This window comes from Rhipicephalus sanguineus, chromosome 6 (genome assembly GCF_013339695.2).
Source record: "Rhipicephalus sanguineus isolate Rsan-2018 chromosome 6, BIME_Rsan_1.4, whole genome shotgun sequence".
Classification (NCBI taxonomy): Eukaryota; Metazoa; Arthropoda; class Arachnida; order Ixodida; family Ixodidae; genus Rhipicephalus; species Rhipicephalus sanguineus.
In genome coordinates, this window is record NC_051181.1 from 162,357,466 (window position 1) to 162,379,320 (window position 21,855).

The window sequence follows — 21,855 nt, forward strand, 5'->3', positions numbered from 1 at the left end:
TTCCCTGACGAAGGCCGGACCCCGGCCGAAACGTTGGAACAATAAAAGTTTTCGTACGTTCGTTCGCTCAAGCCAATTTTTATTAATCACTGGATCCACTGAAACCACTTGCCTGATATATATATATATATATATATATATATATATATATATATATATATATATATTGTGACGACTAAGAGCGGCATCGGGGTTCTAGCGCGCGGGGGGCTGATAGAGGAAGAGGAAGAAGAGGTGGAGAGGATAGAACAGATAGATAGACGAGTGAGCCTCTCGTGCTGAAGGGACAGGCTCCCTGGCTCCCTGGCTTGGGTTCTATAAGCGCTCGGTGCACGGTGCTGGTTGAGTGGTTGAGTACCGGATAGTTTTTATTCTTTGATTAGAATCTGTGGTGTTTTTCTTCCGTATATGCAGGATCAGTTCCGTTTTCTTGATTTTGTCTACTTGAGTCCACACTGATGTCTAGGAATTCTCCTGGTCAGGATCGTTCCCTGTGGACGGCCTCTCTGCACAGTGATGATTTGCCGATTGACCTGTTTCTCCGCAGTGGTGTGAGCAGCGTTCCCGTCGCTCTGGTGCCCTTGGGTGGGCACTTCATTAAGCTAAATAACCCTAAGGCGATACAAGAACATCTTCATGCCGTGACCCCAAACTACCAGAGCATTACCGACGTGAGGCAGTTTGGTCGCGGTGGAATCGTATGCAGATCGCCAGACCAGGCATGTGTAAAGGATCTTCTAAAGTGTTCATCCTTTGCATCGATCCCGGTGAGTGCGTATATTCCACCACATCTGGCTTGCACTAAAGGCATCGTACGCGGCGTAGACGCGCAACTCAGCCCTGCGGAGACTCTAGAGAAGCTTTCTGAGGCAGGTGTGGTGGCTGTCTACCGGTGCAATCGAGTTGTAGACAATAAGAGAGTCCCCACGGAGTCAGTGATTGCGACATTTGCTGGCACATCATGTCCGTCTGAAATTAAAGCATGGCCTTTAGTATTTAGAGTAGATCAGCTAGCGTCGCGCCCACTGCAATGCCGGAACTGCTGGAGATTTGGGCATAGCGCTGGTGGATGTAAGTCAGATGTGCGCTGTCACAGATGTGGTGAAGGCCACTCAGATCGAGAATGCACAGCTCATGATGACAGGTGTTGCCTCTGTGGTGGACAACATGCTGCTGACTATACAGAGTGCCCAATTCGACAGCAAGAAATGCAGGTGCTGGAGATTGTTGACAAAAGGAGATGCTCTAGGAGGGAAGCCATGTCAATTGTCAAGGAGAGAGCGCATGGTTATGCTGGCGTTACAGCACGTCAAACGTTTTCGGAGACGACTATCGCGCAGGCAGTTGAGGTAGCAGTAGGAAAGGCTATGACTACAGTAATGGACCAATTAGTGGTTAGCATTTCCGAATGCATTGCTCAAGTTGTCAGCAATCAAATTGCTAAGCTTGTAATCCAAACTTCGACGGGTACTCCCGAGTCCAACAAACTGCCAACTGCCAGTGAAGCGAATACAGCATGTACTGATAAGGTAAACAGTGCTGATAACATCCGTGACTCCGCAGAGCATATGTTGGCTGATGGTCAAGAACATGTGCTAGACCTAAACGTGTCCACAAATGTCGAGTTTGATGCCCGGGCTCAGAAACGCAGCCGGTCCCCATTGAACTGTTCTGCTTCTACTTCCCCTCAGTATAAACCAAAGAAGTCAGCACCCAGTAAAGTTCTAAAGGAGAGTATTTTGGAGAAAGTTGTATCCGCAACAATTCTCTCACCAAAATAGCGTCCCTGAGAGTTTACAGTGGAATTGCCGCTCTATATTTGCTGCTATTTCTGATTTACATTGCCTTTGTTCACAGTTAAATCCTGATTTAAATTTATTACAAGAATCTTGGCTTGCTCCAGATAACAATTTTTACTTTAGGAATTATCGTTCGTTTAGATTAGACCGCCCCTCGAGAGGCGGTGGAGTAATCACAATGCTATCAAACAGAATTTGCCACAAAGCAAAACTGACGTTAAAGCTGATCTCCCCAGAATGTGAAATATTAGTTATAAACATAACTCTTCCGACTGGTCAGGCTTTTTCGATAGCAAATGCGTACTTTCCTTCAGGCGTACATGACACTCGGTCATTGGATACTATAATTGCGACTTGTGGAAGAAATATTTTATTAGCAGGGGACTTCAACGCCCATCATGTTGCATGGGGTGTAAAAACTGATGCGTGCGGCAGCCGCTTGTGGGATTGGTCTCAAGATAATCATTTTACATGCTTAAATTCAGGAAGCCCAACGTATGTGAGAGGTCGTACTTCTTCATCGTTGGATTTGACTTTTGCAAGTTCCAGCCTTAATATTTCGGCTTGGTCAGTGGTGGATTGCGCTACAAATAGCGACCACTTGCCGATTACTTTCGAAATAGTATGTCCAGTAGCCCCATCAGTTTTTAATGCACGTACGTATATAAATTACACTAAATTTAAAGATTGATTGTGTTCTTCATTGGCTTCGCTAACAGATACAAGCATTAAGTCGAAGGCTTTGAGCATATGTTCTGTTTTAAAGAGTTCTCGCGAGAAATCTGAATTTGTGGTCTCCTCAGTTAAGCAGAACTCTAATTCCCCTTGGTGGAATGATGATTGTTCGAGGGATTATAGGCGCAGAAAGGCAGCATGGAAAAAGCTGTTGTACAATCAATGCCCTAAAAATTGGAAGGATTACCAGTTCTGCGCTGGTGTTTTTAAACGAACAGTTTCGAAGGCGAAAGAAGATTACGACATTCGGACATTTGATTCTCTGTCGAAATCAAACAATAAACGCGCATTATATAGATTTCTACGTAAAAAGAAACTGACTCCGCGATCCATGAATGCCGAATCTGTCGTTTTGACTCCAGAAGAAATAAAAGATGCGTTGGAAGCAATAGGTAGGGGGTTGGAGCAGCGCTTTTCTTCGCAACTACCACCACGTCCTTTGCTTACATTAGGTAATGACGACTTCACAGAAATTTCGGCGGCTGAATTATCACAGGTTTTAGCTAGCCTTCCATCAGCGGCTCCGGGCCCTGACGGAGTCACATCGGCCATGCTGAAAATGATGAATAAGGAATCACCAGAATATTTATTAGACATAATCAATTACTCAGTAAAAATGGCATGGCTCCCATCAGATTGGAAAATAGCTAAGGTAATACCATTACTTAAAGTTCCGGATAAGGGGTATGTATTGGACAACATTAGGCCCATTGCGCTAACTTCAAATTTCGTAAAATTAATCGAGAGAGTTTTAAATATTCGTATAATAAATTTCATTAATGAGAAAGAAATCTTAAATCCATCCCAAATTGGCTTTAGATCAGGATGCTCTATATGGCAGGCGCATATAGATCTCGAAAGCCGTATCCAATTAGCTAGGCGTGAAAGAAAATATGCGGCGTTAGTCACTCTGGACATCGCAAAAGCATATGATAGTGTTGAGCACATAGTTTTAATGAATCAGCTTCACAACCAGAATTTTCCAAGATATATTCAGGCATGGATTGCGGAATTTTTACGAAATAGAACATTTTATTGCTTCCAAAGCGGCATATCGTCTTCTACGTACGTACAATCAGGAGGTGTACCGCAAGGGGCAGTCCTTTCCCCGGTATTATTTAACATTCTCATGAGTTCTATTCCACGACAAGAGGAAGTGCACACATATGTGTATGCTGATGACATTGCATTTTTTTCATCAGCAGATGATATTCACAAGCTATTCCATATATTGCAATCATACTTATCATCCGTAGAACGTTGGCTTGATGGTCTACATCTGTATTTAAATGTCAGCAAATGCTCTGTAATAACATTTCCATTGAAAGACCCTATTTACATGTCGCTATCTTATCATGTCGAGAATATTCCACAAGTTGAGAAAGTAAAATATCTGGGCGTGATATACGACCGATCTATGTCGTGGAAGGCTCACATTGAATACATAGCAGCAAAGGGCGTTCGGGCGGTTGGATTGTTAAGGAAAATCAGCCACAGTCGGTTAGGTATGAGAAGAAAAACGCTTTTATCGATATATTGCATGTATGTTCGCCCAGTTCTTGAATTCGGGTGCATATTATATGCTGGGGCTCCTGCTTATAAGCTTCATCCTCTTGTAGTCCTCGAAAGACAAGCCTTGAGATTATGTTCAGGTCTTCCTAAATTTGTAGCAATCAAGGTCTTGTATCTGGAAGCTAGGCTCCCCTCATTAGCTACCCGTTTTAAGTTGTTAGCAGCTCAGTCATTTCTAAGGCTGTATGAATCCCCCGTAAGACGTTCAGCAACAGTTTTTATTGCCAGTCCTGAATTGTTTTTTGGAGTATATTGGCCGAGATTTCATACGCCTCAAATTCTGGTTATACAGAGCCTTCTTGACTTTTTAAACGTTCAAATTAAGGACATGCCTTTAATCAGTAATAGCAACAACTATATTAAAATACAATTTGACGACATTTTTCCAAAAAATGCAAAACTAATATCGTCCCGCTTTTTAAACGCTATATTAAGTGATTACCTGGTACATATGCCAATAAAGACAGTCATAGCGACTGATGCTTCACAGAGTGAAGAAAAATGTGGAATTGGGATTTTCTCCCCTGCTCTTGATTGGTCATTTTCTCTTCGCCTTCCAGATTTTGTGCCCGTATTTGTAGCAGAATTTTTAGCGATCATTCTAGCTCTCCGTAAATTAACAGCATCAATAAAGTCTGCAGTAATTTTGACGGATTCTCGGTCAGTACGTTCCTCCCTAACTGCAAATGAGGAATCGAACGTTCTGAGGGTTTTCAAATCATTAGTCCCACGGCATATAAATTTGATCAAGTTGGTTTGGGTTCCAGGACATAAAGGGCTAATTATGAATGAAATGGCAGATACGCTAGCAAAGACATCTTTGAATGGCCCGGTTATTCAGGTATTACCGGCATCAACATTCATTATAGGTGCGAGATTAAGGAGGAAACTGTTGTTAGATGAATTTTATGCACCGTCAATAACGAACACATTAGAATTGCAGCATTTGAATCATTATTGGAATAGTAAAATATGTCAAACAAGAGCAATTGAAGTCGCAATCACTAGACTACGCTGTCAGACTCCATACCTAAATTTTTATTTACACAGAGCTGGTCTGGCAGCTTCCCCTAATTGTTCTTTTTGCGGAATACCTGAGTCAACGGAACATTATCTGATTCACTGTAACAGATACTCTTCCTTGCGCAAATTGACTTTAGGTACCGTCTTCAGACTCCTTAGATTGGATTTAAGCGCACCAAATGTACTTTCATTCGGGGCTTTGTCCCTTGGATACAGTGACGGAAAGATTGCCGATGCCCTGCAGGAGTTTATTAAAGGTTCACAGAGATTTAGGCTATAGAATCAATCTTTCCTCTTGTTTTTCTGCTTTTCAAAATATCTTTATTCTTTTTATTCAAATTCTCCGCTTCATTGTTTATATGATTTTCTATTTCTATTCTTAATTTTTTTTTTCATTTTACTTCTTTCCTCTTAAATAGAAAAAGAAATCTACGCTTTACTTTAACAATTAGATTTTAAAAACTATCCGGTTCTTGGCCAATCCCCCAGCGTGGGTGTGTGCCATAGTTATAGGATCTACTCTACTCTACTCTACAGCTTGGCCCAGGAACGGGTGTTGTCTCTATCTCGTCCTTTACAATGGCGCAGCCTCCGACGTCAATCGAACCTTGAAGCGGAAGCCACGTGTCCTCGAGGGTCATCGGCAGCGCGGGTCTATCCATCCAAGGAACGCCGTCCACGCTTCCTCTATCATGGACTCCACGACTCGACCGCTGCTGCCGCGACTCATCGAATCATCCGCGGACGGCGTCCATGCCTCTTCGGTGGTTCCAGCGTACGAACTTCCAGGAACCGTGCAACCACTTTCGTCTGAGAATGTGCACGGGCTCCTGTCGTCTGGGAACGTCGCGTACGCTGCCCGTGACACGCATCATATGCCCAGTACTCTTGCAACCAGTGAGCATCAAAGGTACGCCGTTCAGGCTTCCTTGGACGTGGATGTTGCCGTCGGGAGTACTGCTACCACCGCATATTCCGTGGACGTGAATCCTCGCTCTCTGTGCGCCTCATCCGACAGCGCCGCGGAGCTGTTGTGTACCATCGCAGAACTCCGCGTCGAGACTAACACCTGGATAGCGCGGTGCACCGAGTTGTATCCTGCCGCTATACCATTATTGTGCGAAATGAATGCCCTGTTTGCTGCAGCTGCCTCACAAGGCTTTGAGTCCAGCTCAGTCCAGAGCCGCAGAGAGCTCCGGTGTGCCCTGACGCAGCTCGCATCCCAACTGGACTCCTTGGCGTCGGCATACTCCCGATTTTCGCCTGGCGCACCACCGTCGCCGGCTATCTGCCAATTACCGGAGTTCCACGGTTTTCAGAACGACGCCGACAACTGGGTGGCGACCGTGAACGCAATGGGAGCTCGCGAGTGCTGGACGGAGCAGCAGAAGTGGTCCGTGGCCATAGACCGCCTTCGAAATGGTGCCGCGGCGTGGCACAGGTACGAAGGCGTGAGGCAGCAATCCTGGGCCGAGTGGAGCACCAGGCTCATAGCTGCCTTTGGACCGATTGACCACCATCTCGCTGCCACCACCCAGTCCAACCTCACCGCTACCGAGGATGGAGCTCTGAAGGTGCACCACCTCGAGGCTGCAACTGCTCATTGCAGCTCACCTGCAGACAGTGTCCTAACCTGCCCTGGGACAAACACACAACGGAGACCAGGCCTACCACCTCAGGTCACAGAGTCGGCATCGGTATCCGACGCCATAACATCTCTGCCAGTGACCGAGGTCATTTTCTGTCCACATCTGTCGGAAAAGCCACCCCCACGCTCGTCATCGCTTGAGCACTTGGAGGCACCGGCACTTGCTGTACTGGACGCTCCGTCATGCAACGAGCCGTACTTGTCTGTCGATTCAAACGAGATCCTCTCGGACCATACAGAGGCGGATCTGCGTACCTCACATCATGCACTGGCAGAATGTGAGAACGTTTCCAACTTGCTGCGAGACGTCTCTCCAGAAGCCGCCAATGTGTCTGACACGGCGGAGATTGACCTGCCTGTGCAGCACAAGTCTTCTGCTGTTGGAACGGCTTCTTGCGAGGATGCCCCGGCTGCGAGCAGTGCGTCTTCAAGAAAAGCTGGCTTCGGAACGGCGGGGTGGTGCTCCACAGCGACAACGCTGCAAACGCACAAGCGGCGCCGCAGGTCAACGGGGGAACTGAGCTTCCCGTTGCCACAGACGTCTAGTAAGACACCTAGACGCCCCTCGAACCACTGCAAAAAGCACAGATGGCCTCGTTCGGTAAAGCAAGTGGCGTTACAGGGCCCACCACGTCCTGCCCGGGTCTCCCAACTGCGACGGGATAAACGTGCGGACTACATACGGCCACATTATATCAACCAGGGTCGCCCGCCGGAGCACGCTGAGGCACCTTCTCAAGCCAAGTCCCCGCGTGGCCTAGACCGACCAGCGCGAGGAAGCCAGTGTCGCCCACCGGAGACGCTTCTCGCAGATACCCAGTCCACGTTGCAGTGTGGTCAGGGCCGACCACCACGAAGCAGCCAACCCCGCCCACCAGAAACATTGTCGGCAGCTCCACGCGCTCGCAGTCATGGCCGAATGTGACGACTAAGAGCGGCATCGGGGTTCTAGCGCGCGGGGGGCTGATAGAGGAAGAGGAAGAAGAGGTGGAGAGGATAGAACAGCTTGGCCCAGGAACGGGTGTTGTCTCTATCTCGTCCTTTACAATATATATATATATATATATATATATATATAAGCGAAGAAAAATATTTCAGAGATACTTTCCGACGCGCGGAATCGAACGGTCAACCGTTCGAGACGGCTAGGTCACGAGGAGTACCGTCTTGCATACTACTAACGGGAGCTATTTATATACACCATTTACTTCTGCGTGCTTTCTTACTCACCAGCGAGATGGCGCGAAGTGCGCGCGCTTTAAAAGTCATCGGCCCGCTCCTGCGAACGCCGATGCTCTGCGCCCTACAGAGCGTGGTCGCCTTCGTGCGCTTGCGCTTATCTTGAGGAAAGAAGGGGGGCGGGCGGGGGAGTGGAGCGGGGGTTTGTATGTCTTGTGCTTTCCCCGCGATGTCCGCGCTGAAGTCACAGAGCGTACGAAGGTCACTTAGCTCACTGCAGCGGTCGCGTTTGCGAAAGGAGCGCGCTGTTCAAGCAGAAATAAGTAACAACTGCGACATTTAGTTCGCGCTCGTCCTGTGTACCTGTTCGTTCGTTTCGTGCGTCCGTGCGTCCTGCTTTATGTTTCAGCAGCGCGCTTCAAGTATCGAGCTGTGACGCATGATAGTTCGCGCTCGTCCTGTGTGCGTTCTTTTCGTATGTCCTTTGTGCTCGAGTGACGCACTGGCCATTTCGAGCTGCTTTCCGTTATTCTCGTTACATTCCAATTTGTTGCTATCACATTCATTGCTTCGCCGTTGCGGCGAAATTACGACTTTTTTGTTTTCCTGCCGTAGATAGAGGTCTCGCAGGTCTTCGTTTGAAATGATTTGCATTTATGTGAAAATTTATTGCGCCAATATTTACAATTTTGGAAGCCTAAAACGTTGTTTTGCCTGCCTTTTTTTTGGCGCCTAAAATGGGCTTTTTGAATGCCTAAAAATCCGGCCTCTAGTAATGACACACACAGTAAAAAAAGAATTCGGAGGTGCATCATCTTCCTACGCAGCAAGAACAATTGAGATGTCACCGTTGCATTATATTGCGTACCCCGAACTTATCGTTTCTGCAGAAAAAACCGAGCTGTCCGTGGCGATTATCCCGCCGAGTTGCACCGTTCTTTCTTGCATTCAGCCAGCTGATTGAACACGAAGTGCAAAAATGGAAATTTATTGGAGAAGCACAATATGGGCCGTAATGAGGCTGCGAATGGCGCCCAGGCACGCTACAAGCGAGCATCGCAGCACGTTTGTTTTTGATCGGCACAAAAGTTCCACTTTTCAGGCTCGTCTGTCAGCTGGCGGCGTCCCGGCGTGACCGAGGTCGCCTGCTCGACGCTCCCCGCGGCGCCACTTGCGCATGCGCAAGCAAGCCGAAGCGTGACCACCCTTGCGAGGAGGAGCCCTCTACCTTCCCCCACTTCTGGCTTCAAAAAGTGTGACGTAACAGCCCCTCCTTAGCATTCCCAGTATTCCTTCCTCCATGCGCATGAGTGCAGGCACGTGGTTTTATGTCACATTTCGCGGGCTTTCTTTAAACGCCGGCAAAAGTCACCACGCAGCATGTACGTTGCCACGAAAAATTCGATCGGTCGTTTTGGAATGTCCCCCTCTCAAACGTAGCAAAACGTATTTGACCCCAAAGTAAACATTAAAATTCTGCATAATTGATTTCGTTAGTTAAGCAATTAAGCGCGACATAAAAAAAACCTAACGAGCGCCACTTGACGGCAAACATATGCTGTTGGTTCCATCTAGTTGCGTTTAACCATTGTTTTTTAAATCCTTGATTCCTGTTGTGTGCGACACGTGCATAAGTCCAAAGAACGGCACGAAGGCAGGGTACACACTCGCTCCAGCACCTTGGTTTTAAGGTGCTGATATGGCGTAGTGTCCGAGGGGTTAAAGAGGTTGTCGGAGAGCTCGCTGGCAACATCAGGAGGAAGGACTGAGGCTGCGTGGTAGTAGCGTGTCGTTTCCGAGGCAATGCGGTACAGGGAGAATTGCGCCTCGACCTGGTGAAACCAAACTTGCGGGTCCTGTGGCCAGAAAGATGGGAGACGCAGCTGCACGGCCGAGACGTCCTGCAGACGTGAGGCTTGTTCAGTTGAAGGTGCATTCGAGTCCGTCATTGTCTTCGTCCTAGGTCACCACTTGTAGGCTTATGCCACAGGAGCGAAGGAAAGACACGCCTGAACCATAATCGATGCCAGCAAGGAACGTGAGTCGTGGCTTCACGTGCCAGAGCCTAGCACCTTCTTTATTTTCTTCTCTCGCCATCGCGCGTTCTCCTGTTTGCGCGCTACCCGAACGAGGGCGCTACAACAGCTTGAAGTTTGTCTTCCTAGTTGAAGGCTTCAAGGCTGGGAAGACAGTGATCCAGCCTTGAAGAAGACAGGTCCACTTGTCGGAACGTCGGCTCGAGCACCCACCCCCTGTTTATGGATTTTTTTCACCCTGTATAAGCTTTCTTTAAGCTGCGGCCACTTCTACGTAGGGCAGACGGGCTACTGTGTTAATCGGAGACGGGAGGCTCACCACATAATCTTACCCGCCACGGTGGTGTAGCGGTTACGGTGCTCTACCGCTGACCCGAAGGTCGCAGGATCGAATCCCGGCCACGGCGGCCGCATTTTCTATGGTGGCGAAAATGCTTGAGGCCCGTGTACTTAGATCTATAGGTGCACGTTAAAGAACCCCAGGTGGTCGAAGTTTCCGGAGCCCTCCACAGACGTCCCTCATAATCATATCGTGATTTTGGGACGTTTAACTCACAACAATTACTACCACATAATCTTCCTTTACAGAGTCTACAGTGCAGATGCACGCCAAATTTTGATGAATGCGCAGTTTTATGCAGGCACAATAATGAAGAAATGCGTCTGACGGTGGAGGCCTGGCACACCGATCGTATATTGGAAGCACACGCGTGAGCCAGCCTTCCATTAACTTACGTAAAGAAGAAATGAAACGCCCGCACGGCTATTTATCGCGTAGATCCCCACGCGTGCCGGACTGAGAGGTAGCGCTAACCTGCGCATGCGCAGGTGAATTAGTGTCCAGTTTCTCTTACGTCGCAGCGCGCCCATTCAATTGATAGTCGGCGCTTGTGGTGCCTTGTTCTTTTCGGCTGTGTCCGCATTTGCACGCCTTTATCTTGTTTTATGATTGCCAATGTTGTTGTACTCTCAGACTTTGCGGGGAAGAAAAAAAAAACATGCACAAGTCTTTTTTTTTTCAAAAGATTTTTCAAGCACTGGCATGGCTCTGCGGTCGAACACCTGCTTTCCATGCAGAAGGCCTGGGTTCGATTCCGGCTACGACCCATGATTTTTATTATTTCGCAGAAATTTCTGCGAAGCGTGCTCTTTAACGCAATAGCGTTAGAACGACTTTTCGCCTAAGTTCCAGTATAAATGTACGCACGTAGCTGACATATCTTCACGCCGCTTCAGCGCGGGTTACGTACAAACACCGTCGCTACCTTCTGAAGCCACTCATAGCGTTCCATGGGTCCAGTCTTTCTTATGTACACAACACGAGCACTGCTGCTTGCACACTGGGATTACTTAGCGCGAATGTCTGATATACTTTTCTGCAACGTCACGAAGAGTGGGGCGCTGCCTGGACTTTGTCTTCATCCTCTGTCGTAGGAGGTTTTTGGCACCCAGGTGGTCGCTTCTTACCGAAAAGTGAGTAATCTAGGTGCAACCACACAATGCCCGTCACGATGGTCTGCAAAGAAATAAGTATTATAATAGAAAGTCAGCGTCCGTACGTTATCAAGGCAAAAGCGTTAAATACCCCATGGGAGGGGTCGCGTGGACAAAAGCCAGCGCGTGTTACAAAAAAGCTCGTGAATCACAAAAAGCAACCGCACGCCTCGTGGCTCTAGCGCGCGAACTGCGCGTTCAATTGTTATTTGCGGCGTTCCCGTGGTGAATAAAAAGAATAAATCGGCGTTCGCGTAACTCTTACTTCCGTCTTTGCGAAAGCGTGAAACCGAGATGAAGAAGATGCAGGAGGCGATTCCCCGGCCAACGCCTCCTGTATTTTTTCAATGCCAGTGCAAACGCTCGCTCTTCAAAGGGAACCGCTGGTCCGCCTTAGTTCAGGGAGTGGTCGTGGTGCGACGCCACATAAAGGTTAGGATTGCTTGCGTCACACGAGCGTCTGAGCGCGTTCCCGTGGAGATGTGGTAGACTCGCCGTCCCTCTCCTATATCATGCGTCTGTCAGATTTGTTCCTTCATACTCCTTCATTTGTCGCTCGAACAAATGCAGTCGCTGCCTCACAGCGCTCGCGTGGTGCATTGAAAGCCAGCGCATGCAGCAGCGTCGCAGCGACGCGTCTCCGTTGATGGCCCGTACAGCGCCAAGAACGGAGGGCCCGCGCAGCAGCACGAACGCCACGAACAGCGCGTCTCTTTGAGATGATTGTGAAGAAAAAACAGCGCTAAAAAAACAAGGAAGACACGACACAGGCGCTGTGTCTTCCTTGGTCCTTGTCCGTTTTTAGCGCTGCTTTTACTTCACAATGATCAACTAGCCAAGTTTCTCTTCACCAGCATGAAAGCCAACATAGCGATCACGAGGGATGCAAGACGCCGCCCCACGGATCTCACCACAACTGAACAAAAAAAAAAAAAACCTTGTCTGACATCCGTCGTGAGGCACGGCCTAAAGGGTATTCTACCCCATGAACGCAAAGCAGGATAGCCGACGGGGGAGAGTAGGAAAGGTCAAGAGGAGAGGGTGGTGAACGGCCGGATCGGGCCACATCTGGCTGGCATTGAAAAAATCGAGGAGGCGTTGGCCCGGGGCGCCGGCCGCTTACAGCGTTCGCGTGACTCGGCTTACTGACGTCTAGGAAATGAACGCCGCTTAAGCCATACAAAAGCATTACTGTGCATGTATATAATAAAAGCAAAATGAGTGAGTAGTGAGCTAATTAGTGAAATTTAATACGGTTACTTATATCATTGTAACAAAAGCAAATTAAGCGAGTACTGAGTTAATTAGTAAAAGTAACAATACTGCGAATAATTAGAGAACCTTGAGCGTCGATATAGAGTGCACGGTAAAATAGCCACATGGCTTTCGCCTTCGAGTTGTCTTAGGCGAATGCACATGGGACCCTACTAGCTTTAATCCGTCAGCACCATCGCCGGCCTCCACTACAGCATTGCAGTTATAGCTGTAATGGTTACATGGCAACAAAAATTCGTACTTTTAGCGACCGTCCGTCACTCCTGTCTCTCCCCCATGTACCCATCACGATGCCCTCGACGTATCTGCGTTCTCTTTGCAATTTAAGGGAAAGGTTCCGCGGCCTCCGCGACTAAAGAAATAGTCCCGCTCATGCACTCGGCAGTGTTCTCCGGCGGGGTCACCGGCCGTCTGGCTCACGACGTCATCAGAATTTAAGGGAAAGGTTCCGCGGCCTCCGCGACTAAAGAAACAGTCCCGCTCATGCACTCGGCAGTGTTCTCCGGCGGGGTCACCGGCCGTCTGGCTCACGACGTCATCAGAATTTAAGGGAAAGGTTCCGCGGCCTCCGCGACTAAAGAAATAGTCCCGCTCATACACTCGGCAGTGTTCTCCGGCGGGGTCACCGGCCGTCTGGCTCACGACGTCATCAGAATTTAAGGGAAAGGTTCCGCGGCCTCCGCGACTAAAGAAATAGTCCCGCTCATGCACTCGGCAGTGTTCTCCGGCGGGGTCACCGGCCGTCTGGCTCACGACGTCAGTCCGGAGCGCACGCCCATTGGTGCTGGCGTGTGCGCATCCGCCATTGAGGAGGAAATTCCGCGGACTTATTATAAAGCTGTACTCGACTATAGCACTTGTCGCAGTTCTGACAGCTGCAATTTGTTTGCTATGTATGCAATCTAAATTGCAACTTCCCCTCAGCAAGGGGTTCAACAGCCAGACAGAAAGAGCGACTAAAGACCGAAAGTATTGATCTCATTTAACTAGTAATTAATTGTCCAACTCGATGCATGACGTATACACTTTCCATGACCAAGCACTTCGTGCTGGTCACATACTCGCTTAACCGCAATTGACTTCCTTTAACTTCTTTTAACAACTATCCTCTCAAAACTTTCCTGTGAGTCTTGGCACTATTCCATTCGATGCCTGCTCAAAAATAAATATGCGAAATGAGCTTTATCTATTAAAATATTACTGAACTTACCCAAAAAGCCAGAACACCGGCGAAAATCATGGAGGAAAATGGAAAGCCAAGCTTCTGGGTCACAAATCCCGCCAAGGGGGAAGTTATGACGGCACTAGAGCATATTTGACAAAGATAAACGGGTCAGCGAGCACTTGAGTCGATGTTATCATTATATACTTTATTTCACTTACCCAAAAACCATGAACTGGTAAGTGGCGCTTGTGACTACTCCGTGGGTTTTCTCACTGTCGGGATAACCAGCGGTCTCACTGTATAGAGCATAATGAATGCGATCAGATTACGGATTTTCAAGCCTCAAAAGTCACAGTTTCATAAAAGACGCCGCAATGTGCTGCTTCAGATTAGCCACTGAGGCCAAAACATGAAAAAAAAAATGAAATCTGTGACGTCACACTGATGCTCACGTGCAGAAATTCCAGCGAAAAACTTAATGAAGAAACTTTGACCTTCATTTTCTCTTCTTTTAATAAAACTGTGACGGGGAAATTTACTACAGTAGTGTTTTCAAATTATAATTTATCAGTCAAAATGGATTCATTGCTCTCCTTTAGTGCCCCTTAGATGTAGCCAAACCATCTTGCCATCATAATGTGATACATAAAATAAAGCTTAATGAAGTTAATTAAGTTGAACCTCGACATAATAAACACTGAATTATCGGTCACGTCAAAGTAAACAAATGTGATGCCTCTAGCTGATAGTACCAGAGTGTAAACAATACATGTTTATACGAGATATCGGTTGTAATGAAGACACTTTCCTAGGGAATGCAAATTTGTTATAACGAAGTTCGGCAGTAGTTTGTTTCATCAGCAATAAAACGTCGCTCGTCTCCACCTGGCACTACAACACATGGTTACAGGTGGCACAGAAGCAGTCATCATCATAACTTTCAGCCTATTTTACGTCCACTGCATGGCGAAGGCCTTTCAATAATTTGCAATCTACCCCATACTACGCAAGCTGGTTACATTTAACGCTTGCAAAGTTCCCGATTCCTTCACTGCACCCACCCCTCTGCCGTCCTCGGCTACGTCCCTCATCCCTTGATATCCGTTCCGTCGCTCTAACTTACCATCGGTTATCTGTCCTTCGCATTACGTGACATGCCCGAGTCTATCTTTTAACAGCGAAGCTGCTTAAGTTATCGGTAACTTGTGCTCCGTCGTGCAAAACTCCACAGGTGGGTATGCGCCACAGAAATTGGGCAAACCCCACTACCGAGTACACAGAAGGTGCGAGCGTTAAACGAAAACTCTGCTCGGCGAAGTGGGGCACGGGAAACACGTGAAAGAGAGAGAGAGAGAGAGAGAAAGAAAGAGATAGAAAGAAAAAGACAAAGAGAAGAGAGAGAGAGAGAAAAATATAGATAAATAAAGGGAATAAATACATAAAAAGATAGAAACACATAGAAAGAGGCAGAAAGAGATAGAAAGAAACATACAAGAAAAAGAGAAAAAAAAACGGATAGCAAGACAGAAAGAGAAAGAACAAGAAAGAAAAAGAAGCAGAGAGAGAAAGAAAGAAAGGGAAGAAATATAAATAAAGATAGAAAGAGCAATAAAGAGAAAGAAATAGAGAGAGAGAGAGAGAAAGAAATAAATAGAACGAAACAGATACAAAAAAGAGATGCAAGAATCATAAAGAAAGAGAAGAAAAATTAAAAAAAATAAGGAGGAACAACGAAGGCCAGCCAGCTGCGCCCTTCCTTCAAACTTGGCACCAATAGTGCGAAGCTGGCATAATTTTTTTTTTAATGTCAGCTAGAATGTCGGCTACACCTGTTTGTTCTCTAATACACTCTGTTGTCTTCCTATCTCTTAATGTTATGCCAATAATTTTTCGTTCCATCGTACGCTGCCTGTTTCTCAACTTCTCGAGTTTCTTCCTCCAAGCTTCCGCATCATATGTTAATACTGGCAGTATGCAGTGGTTGTACACTCAGGGACAGCGGTAAATTGCTTGCCTTGATTTCGAAATGTCTGCTATAAGCGCTCCAGCCAATCCTTCGGTAGCTTTCAGTAAGATTATGATAGTTCAAATTACATCATGTCTGTTTGGAGTTGGCGAAGGGCGCGCGTAATCACGAGCTCAATGCCGTGATACATAGCCTCGCATAAGATTTCTCGTTCGCTCGATTACTGAAATAAAAAAAAAATTCTGCTTACACGCTGTGCCTGAGAGCATGCATGTAGGGGCTGACGTATGTGACTGCCATGCCGACACCGATGAATATCTGAGATATATATACAAAGAAAACGTTCCTGAAACACGTAAAGAAAGCATATGACACAATAAATCAATCATATATCTGAAATCGTCATTCGCGCGACAGCCAATATTTTAGGAAAAAACAAAGCAGGTCCAAAAGAAGATAGGACACAAGCTCGTTGGTTATTATTATTATTATTATTATTATTATTATTATTATTATTATTATTATTATTATTATTATTATTATTATTATTATTATTATTATTATTATTGTGACGCCGTATTGTTTTCGCGTCGTAAGTACGTCTTAAAAGCCAGCAAGCGAGAACTGTGACATTGAGAGAATATTGTCAGACGCTAGAGGGACCATTTCTGAACTAATCAGGTGGCTGCGCAATATCTAGTTTTAGATGACGCCTCCTTTAACAAATAAAGCGTTGATCTGAACCATATGAATGCGATGTAGAAGGAGTACACTTTCTACGAAGGCTTCGCTGAATTTCACGGTAATGGAATAAAAGTGCTCTCTATTACAACATGTAAATGCGACATGGAAGATTGTACACATCGGGAAAATTCTGACTCTGCTATTTGATGCCAAACACGCGTTTCGGTGGTCGCGGGATGCGCCTGCCATTGTAGCCTTTCCAGGCGCTGAAGAACGCTAGAAAGAAGATGAAAGACGACCTTCCGATGCCGCCCAAAAAGAGCTTTCTAGGAAATGCGGACACCTACAATAACGCTCTACACTTACGCATCACTTAAACAACTCCCAAAGGATCTTATGGGTGGATGTTTTTTTTTTTTAAGCTGTTGAGCTGCGTTTTCTTAGCAGGATGCGAATATTGTTTTAAAGCAGATAGAATTACTCCATATACAACGACAATGTGTGGCTCGTAGCCGGGCAGCTATCTCTAGTCAATTTGTAAGAGTTTCGAAACTGTAAGGGCTACTAACGTTTTGTGTAGCGTGATGGATCAGCCTAGTCGTTAGCACGTTTCTTTGGCCCTGACGCCTCGCAGGTTCTACAGATGCATGCGGTGAATAAAGTGCGGAGGTAGTTTTCCTTACGGCAGAATTGGTATGATAGGTATCGGGCCGAGTATGATGTACCCTATCGTTGACAGCAACATCCCGAAAAAGTTCAGGAATGGTTCCATCTGTGAAAAGAGAATAAATTTAGCGTAAAAAATAATTAAGGCAGCATCGCACTAGTGGTGCCAAGCCTGAAGCAAGTGCTCAGCCAATGCCTCCTTGACTAGATGCCCGCCGCGTCGCTCGCTTTCCCATTGCGGCGGCGGTTCCCTTAGTTCACCACAAAATCCGTGAGGCAGCGCTCGTAGCCTGACCGACTTCCGGCGGCAGCGGAAATACGCTTACACCTTCGAGACCGTAACAGGCGTGATGGCAATCTCGGAGGCAGCAGCACGTGACCTTTGTTGTAAGTAAGTAAAAGTAAGTAAGTAAGTAAGGTGTTCCTGTTCCCTTTTAACACAGGACAGGCGTTTTAAGTGCCGCAGGAAGAAAAACCCGTTGCATCCGTTGCAGGCGTGCGCTATAGGGGGCGCTCGTGGCCTGACCGCGGAGAAAAAAAGAGGGAGAGGGTACGGAACCGGGTTACCGGACCACGCGGCGGGCATCTAGTCAAGGAGGCATTGGCTCAGCTAAGTGGCCTTCTTGGCGTATTTTAATTTTTTCTACTTTCTTCATCTCTTTCTTTCCTTTGCTCTCTTCTCTCTATTTTTTCTATGCCTGTTTTGTTTCTGTCTATTGATAACTCTTTCTTTCTCTATATATACATTTCTTTCTCCCTCTCTATATTTCTCGCTTACTCTTTCTTTCTATCTCTTTCAGTCGATATCTTTCTCTCCCTTTCTTTCTTTTTCTGTTTTTATTTATTTCTTTCTCTCTATTTTTGTTCTCTTTCTTTCTATGCTATGCTTTACTTTCTCCCCTCCTCATTTCCCTCCTCCTCCCTCTCACTTCCCTTCCCCACCCCCTTGCTATACTATACTATACAAGGCTATGTTTCGCTCTGCTAGCATGCCTGGATAGCCGAGTGGTTACGATGCTCGCCTTCGGAACGTGGGTACGCAGGTTCGAATCCCGCCTCGTTAGGACATTTTTTCGCAAAGAATCTTCTTCTTTCTTCCTATCTCTTTCATTCTCTCTCTCTGCACTCGATCGCTCGTCCATCCGAGTTATTGAATCCCACGCCGGACAAATCGGCGCAACGGGAGCGCAGACGCCGCGCGCACATGTTCGGGGAGCGAAGCAGAAGATGATGAAGAAGAAGAGGTCCAGAGGACGAAGAGAGCGCGCGCCGGCCGAGTCGTTGCGTTGCACGCTCTAGAAAGGTATAGACCATTCATGATGATGATAGTTTATGCGCACGCGTAGCGACATAACGAAAAGTATAACTGCTCCGCTGTAGAACACTCGAGCAACTGATGGCGCCAGCATATATATATTTTTTCGCTCCATATTCCTGCATGCACACGTGCGGTGAATGCGCAAGCCAGCGTGTATGCATCTAGAATGCAAAAATAATACAGTGATCGGAAATATCCTCCCCACGTGACGTGTAACAGTGTCATAAGGAGTAGCTATAGCTACTCGGTAATGTAAGAGCCTTCAGTACAAGAATTTTTCATATTTCGACACTGTAAAATGATTTTGTTAAGCTCAGTTGAAGCAAATAGACCCACTCCCAAGCACACACACAGTGCGATAGAATAAGTCTCTCACACACACACACACACACACACACACACACACACACACACACACACACACACACACACACACACACACACACACACACACACACACACACACACACACACACACACACACACACACACACACACACACACACACACACACACACACACACACACACACACACACACACACACACGAACATGCGCGTGGGCCCTAGTACGTCCGTAGCGAATCACAGGCATAATTCTAGTTAACCAAAGTTCAACAAGAGGACAAAGTTTCATCTTGATATGCTCGACAATGCTGGAACGACGAAATGCTGAAAACTTATTATGACTGCGTAGCAAAATATGAGGATTCGCTAACTTCGCACGCCGGTTTCAATATTCATTTAAAAGTATACTAGCTGTCACGTGGAAAGAATGTCAGAAACTGGAACGGGACGCATATGTCAGACGTTTCAAAGAGTGACTATGGAACGAAAAATGCATGACGTGCGATGGTGAACAAAGAAAAAAAAAACAAAGAAACAAACAGAAACCGGTTGTGACCAAAGGGCTACAACATCAAGCTGCTGTGTTGCTTGAAGACAAAAATACAGTTATTGGTCCCATAGTTTTTTATAGCATTACAAGTACTTTAACCCACTTATGAGGAATCTTAGAAAACTCGAGGTGTGTTGAGCATACGCTAGCATGTCACAGTGTGCACTAAATTGCAACTTCGTAATAATAGACAGGTAATTTTGTGGTACTTCGGGCCAACGCTATCATAGATTCATTTTTCTGTTATTTGGACAACTCGTGATGCTCGCGGTGATGTAAAATTAGCCGCATTAACTGTATCGGTTACATACACGAGCACATAAATCCAGCTGAGAGGATAATACGCTCAAAGCCGCACCTATCGACATGCCCATTTGGAAACGAGGTTTTCCCACCCAGGATTAATGAGTTTGATAGAATCGTGGTGCAATATATTTTAGTTACTTGCAGCGACTGCAGAAATATCGTTTCGGGGAAAGCATTCTCTATTAGTTATGACAGGTCTTATCTCTGTTACGTATATATCATGACAGGTGACAACTGGCGTTGGGCAAATGTTGGCAGCTGAAATAGTCACGCTATAGTTCACATAAGTGCACTGCATCTTGGTAATATGGAAGCTGAGCACGCGAATAGCGAGGTCTAAAGAAAGTTCTTTTTCTCACCTTGTACTTCGCGAAAAGACCTCCAAGTAAGGCACCAATTGAATATCCAACAAATTGGACTGTGAATACCGTTCCCACTTCTGTGCTTGACATGTTAAACTGCAATTCGAAATACGCGTCTCCCATATTAGAGTCCCGTGGACAAAATGGCGGCTTGTGAGTCCACATATGTTTATGCAACTTCCACATAATTTTATGGCAACTTGAGCTTCCACATATTTGAAAATAATCGTACATTGCGATGTTAAAGCACTGGCTGTGTATCGGATTATTATTAATGTTTGAAGTTGATGTATTTAAGGAGAGGCTGGTGCCTCATTTGGCACAGGGTACCCTCTTACGTGTTATGTTGCCATCGCAAAATTTTCAAAACAATCACAAAAGTAGACAAAGAAACACAGGAATGAACAATCGCATATTCAGTCTCAGTACTACAATATAAATGTTCACATAACCGAAACGTCCTCGAGTAACATAACACAAGAGCTGAAGTTAGCACAGCGGACACTGTACACTTGCGAATTATCTCCTAATTGCCGCACTGTATTTTTCACAGAAACAAATGCGGCATAGATACAAAAACAAGAAAAACACGTAACCAAGAGTACCTGCGCATAATTCAGAATGCACGCAATCATTTTTATCTGATTTAATATCTTTGATATATTTTTGATTCCTCCGAGAATTGTACTAATGCGCTTTTGTTTTGTACTTATGCGCGGATGCTTTGAAAGCGATGAGATTTTTTTCTTTTATGATTCGCCTCCTTGAACCTACGAGATGAAACCTTTTTATATTTTATCGCAGGTATTCCTATTGTCTGCGTTCGATCCTTTCAAAAATCACGTTTATTTGGTATACATAAATCCGCCAATGCAAGGGGAAAAGTCAGCCTCGTCCGAAAGGCGAATATATGTCAGCAATAGCGATGCAATAAATTAGAAAAAATGAAGGCTCGTAGCTTTGTCGACCCTATATACACGGTAGTAATTATCTTACTAATCAAGCATGGTGTCATGCGCACACAGACGGACATGTATTGGTGACCGCGAACACCAGCTGTCGCAACGCTGTGGTTATGAGCAGCGCAGACAAATGTGAGCACATTCATTTCGTTGCCTCTAGCTTCAGCGCCACTGAAACGTTGAAACGTTGTCTTTGAGGCAATCCGCACAAGTTACTGATTACTTCGAAGATAGAGAGCTCAGTCGCTAAGACCGCTTCTTCGCAAAGCACGAACTACCCGACCGACCAGAAGACCGGCTGCATTCGGTGACAGGAATGTCCGTGTCGTGTGCACAAGCGATCAGTGTCAGCAACTTTGGTAGAAAGGTGAAACACTGGCCTCAGAGGTCTGGCGACTGCAAGTTGTCCGCACCTCGCTTTCTCCCTGTATATAAGACACTCTTATGCCTTTCTGTTTTTTACAACATCCGTTTTATTGTGATAGCAATTATGTGGACATTCCAGGCGCATTTCCATCGTCGGCGTCCGCGGAGAGTTTCCATATAAAGTCCAAATCGATAACATCGCCCAGCGCGTCGTATGTTCAGTTTGCAAGTGAAGGCGCGCGAGTGCAGGCGACTATCACGGCTCAAGCGGAGAGGAAACGTGCCGGCCGTCTTTCGTAGCGCGAAAGGCCCATGGGGTGGGGGTCCCGGAGGCGTTGTTAGAGCAGGAAATGCGTACCTTGATCGGCCGGGCGCGCTCGCGTGCGCCCTGTCTTGACAGGG

General features: G+C 46.4%; 1 protein-coding gene across 3 annotated transcripts in view; it reads right to left on the bottom strand.

The window, feature by feature from the left end:
* Positions 1 to 11,357: 11,357 nt before the first annotated feature.
* The window catches only part of LOC119396949 (uncharacterized), a 38,879-nt gene continuing 28,381 nt past the window's right edge, over positions 11,358 to 21,855 (bottom strand). The window contains exons 9-14 of one of the 3 annotated variants that reach the window (XR_007416658.1): positions 20,123 to 20,221; positions 17,260 to 17,348; positions 16,143 to 16,210; positions 14,145 to 14,222; positions 13,972 to 14,065; positions 11,358 to 11,508 (exon numbers count right to left, since the gene is read on the bottom strand). Coding sequence is in view for 2 of the 3 variants with exons in the window: in XM_049417285.1 (XP_049273242.1) it covers positions 11,377 to 11,508; positions 13,972 to 14,065; positions 14,145 to 14,222; positions 16,143 to 16,238; positions 17,260 to 17,348; positions 20,123 to 20,221 (588 nt within the window). In the remaining variant the exon portion in view is untranslated. Of the gene's footprint in view, positions 11,509 to 13,971; positions 14,066 to 14,144; positions 14,223 to 16,142; positions 16,239 to 17,259; positions 17,349 to 20,122; positions 20,222 to 21,855 lie in introns of all 3 variants that reach the window. The other 2 variants (XM_049417285.1, XM_049417286.1) reach the window with 2 other exon arrangements.